Source organism: Asparagus officinalis, unplaced genomic scaffold (genome assembly GCF_001876935.1).
Source record: "Asparagus officinalis unplaced genomic scaffold, Aspof.V1 AsparagusV1_Un2371, whole genome shotgun sequence".
Lineage (NCBI taxonomy): Eukaryota > Viridiplantae > Streptophyta > Magnoliopsida > Asparagales > Asparagaceae > Asparagus > Asparagus officinalis.
The window spans coordinates 1-3,778 of NW_017974630.1; the positions used below are offsets into that span (position 1 = coordinate 1).

General features: G+C 43.0%; 1 protein-coding gene across 1 annotated transcript; it reads right to left on the minus strand.

Moving 5' to 3' along the window:
- Positions 1 to 1,740: 1,740 nt before the first annotated feature.
- LOC109828563 (NAC domain-containing protein 13-like) lies at positions 1,741 to 2,970 on the minus strand. Its single transcript, XM_020395529.1, has one exon. The coding sequence runs from the start codon at positions 2,968 to 2,970 to the stop codon at positions 1,741 to 1,743; it is 1,230 nt and encodes a 409-aa protein (XP_020251118.1).
- Between the last annotated feature and the right edge of the window lie 808 nt (positions 2,971 to 3,778).

Below are 3,778 nucleotides of genomic sequence, written 5' to 3' on the forward strand. Positions count from 1 at the left end.
TATGATTGAAAGAATCCTGTTGTCGATTGAAAGAGCTGCTCCTGACAACAGCATCCTCTAATCTAGCGACTCGATCCTCTGGAGTTGGCTCATCAACCTCAACTTCCACCTGATCGTTCAAGAAATCCTCAGCGCCCGCTTCAGTTTCTTGTTGCTCTGATACCAATTGTGAGGATCGAAGACCTCGATTCATTTTTCTAGCCATTGATTTCAACTTTAATTCAGCTTTTGAGAAGAAGAGACAGAGATGAGAGAGTTCAGCTTTTGAGAAGAAGAGACAGAGATGAGAGAGAGAGACTGTAGAATGAAGAAATTGTATAGAACTGAGAGATTTTTTGTATTATTCAACAACTTGAATATCAATTATTACAGTTGACTATTTATACCATTCTCTTCTTCTAAACAGATTGTGCACGTGCACACGGTTGAATCACTAACAGGAAATAACAGAAAAACAACTTCCTAACTGTGCACGTGCACACTTGTGAAATGGCTAAATACCCATATTGGTATTTTAATTCAACCCCATTTCCCAACAAGGTATTTTAATTAGGAAATTCGGCGATAAGACATTTTAATTGAATAAAAGTACCATTTAGGTCCTTTTTCTCGTCGGCGGCCACTTTTCCGGCGAAAACTCATCACGTGCGTTGCACGTGGGGGATTAATATGTGTTTAAGATGCTGATGTGGGAGCCCCGCCGCCTCAGGAGAATGGAGGAGGAGCTCTCCCCTCCATCTCCTCCAATCCTTCAGTTAGCAGCCAGGCCTCTGAACCCCCGACGAGGTGACAAAAATCCTGTAGGGCTTTTAGAAACGCGTAGGAGATAGGTCCACGGTTTGTAACAGGAGAAAAGCTAATGAGAGTTATTTTGCTCAGATTTCAGTAAGCTATATTCCGGCTGCATCTGGGGATCACCTTTTTCTTATCCCCAATCTGACCTGCTGGGTTGTTCATGGCTACTACAACTATTATGCTTCCCTTCAGTTGTAAAGCTTATCATAGTGTTTGTCCAGATTTGTTTATTTAAGAGAAGCGGTGGCAAGATTTTTTGTGGCGTGTGATATATTTATCTCTGGAATTTGTTTTCCTCTCACATTTTCTGATGTCATCATTAGTGAATTACTGGTGACCAGCTGGGTTATTGATCATTGAATAGTTTCTGAGGGCTTTCAGAAAGGGGATTATATTGACAATAAGTAGATTCCGTCCTGTTACTCGGTGGTAGAATATTAAACGTAACCATTTTTCTCGTGAAATTTCGAAGTGAGTTGATACTGTTGCATGCAGGATAGGAACTGATATGTAATGCTCAAACTAAGTGACAGTGTGTACTAACTCCTTACAGAAAAGCATAGCAGGAAACAAAGTGAAGCTGATGGGGTTTGTTAATACCAGCCCTCGCGCATCAGCAGATAATTTCAAGTTCATATTTATCGAATGTCCGACTCTTCTGTTTGCTCTTATTTGAGGCAGTGCGATCTAGCCAGCGATTTGGATCAAATCACACAAGAATCAAATCACACAAGACCCAATCTCGTAGTTGCCCAACAAACTCAAAATAACATCAGAAATCGCTGAGAAGGTTAATCAGAGCAGCAGAAAGAAATGACGATGGAATCAGTTTCAGTAAAACTAAACTAAATAAGATTGCAGCCTGAATTGTCTTGGGAAAAATAGCAATTTAATCAATGTATGCTATACATTACAAACTAATCTTGAGCTCTAAAACACTAAGTTCTAACAGATGCCCAGTGCTAGTAAATCGTAACAGTACTCATCACCGACAGCATAAGCGGGCAATGGCATGTTCAAGCAGTCCTGCATGGCTGACATGATTTCCTCTCCCCCCTTCACACTTCTTTCCCCCTCCGCTGGCGACGGAGTTTCTTGTAGTATGTGGCCGTCTAGACAAAAGGACAAGCCGTCGAACGACGTTGAGGGTTCAACTTCGAGGCATTTCAAAAGTTGCTCTACGTCCACAGGGTCTGCTGGTTGCTGCTGCGAGGTATTTGAAGGAAGCTCGTCCAAGATTGTATTGATTTCGTCTAACGTCATTGTTAGCCCGTCATCAGCATCAACAGCGGAGGCCTGATGGGCTTCTTCTTGTTCTATCCTCTGCCTCTTGGCACATCTTTTATCCATTGGAGACCGCAACAGTCCCTGATTCATTGGAATTTGGTGAGCTCCTCCTCCTCCTCCTCCTCCTATTCTCTGCCTCTTCACTCGTCTTTGCTCCTCCACCTCCACCTCCACCAGTTCTTCCTCCAGTAACCGCACAAGTGAGAGATCATCATCATCAACATCAGCAGCGGCAACCGCATCAGCTTCCACCAAAGGCTGTGCTGCTGGCAACGAAGTTTGTTCGTCGGCCGTCTGTTGTGTATTAATAAACACTGGCGCCACCTCCTCCTCGTCCTCGTCCTTTCCCTTCCTCTTATGGATTCTGCAGAGCACCACGTCATCAGCCTTGTCATCAACAAGACGATACTCGTGCAAGATCCAGAGGGTGCTCTTCTTACTCTTCTTATCATCAAACAACTTGAACGCCAACTGCGCCCTGTGCCCAATCTCGATCTTCTCCCCGCCATTCCCAGCTTTGTGGATGGCCTTGCCCGCGGCGTGACCATCCCACAGACCCCCTTCATCGACGGTTCGGCTAAACCTCTTGGAGCCGTTGCTGCTTGCACGACGTCTCCTAGTGAAAAAGTACATCTCCTTCTCCTCCGTGTTGCAGTACGGGAAGAGGTGATGCGGGAGGTGCCACGGCCGATGCTCGTAGATGTCGAGTTCCCGTATGAAACTCTCGGGTATGCTGAAATCTCCTTGCGTCCTCCTTCGAAGGTAGAAGTCGATGAGCTCGACTTCCGTTGGACGGAACCGGAAGCCCACTTCGAAATCTGGCTGCTCTCCTCCTCCTCCACCTCCTCCTCCTTGAATATCATGAGCAGCCGGCAGCATTGCCGCCATTGTCGGTGTTGAAACACAACGCAAGAATAACTCAATCCCTGATCGCCTCTCTCTCTCTCTCTCTGTGACTCGATCTCTCTCTCTCTCTCTCTCTCTCTCTCTCTCTCTCTCTCTCTCTCTATCTATCTAATAAACACCTTTCCAAATTAAGGCTTCATATTTATAAGCCCAAATACAGCAATTTCCAAATAATTCATCTCCTAATCCGGGGATCAATAGGATTGTTTGCTTAGAAGTTAAGCATTAACCTTAGAATTTAAACTCCCGTGCCCTAACATAGTGCTGCTCAAATTAGGAAACACAAATCTTTTTAGAATTCTAACTACTAATAAACAGCCGACATTTTTACTCAGAAGACCCTATTATTAATTTATTTTTGTTAAAAAAAGAACAATTTGTATGCTAATTAAGACTGGGTTATCGTTGCATCTGATACGCAATATTGCAGCTAGCTACCTTCAACGATTTATGTTTATATATTATGCAACATTCATGCAAAGTAGAAATATATGTTTGATCGATCTGCAAATTAATGTTAGAAACTCCCCTTGCTCAAATGTTAGAATATTAGTATTTCGTTGTACTTATTCTATTAACAGCAGGCTCTTTAACGTATTGCCCAAGTTCATATCAATAATGCTTTAGACTAAATTATCTAAGATCTTAAGACGTTATAAAGCAAATCCCGACTGGATCCCGTAAACCATAAAAACTAAGCCAATCTAAGTTCAAGGCTTCAGTAATATTGGGAAAATTAAGAGCTAAATTGCACAAATATAACATAAAGTTTCCCGTTCCGACAACTAAA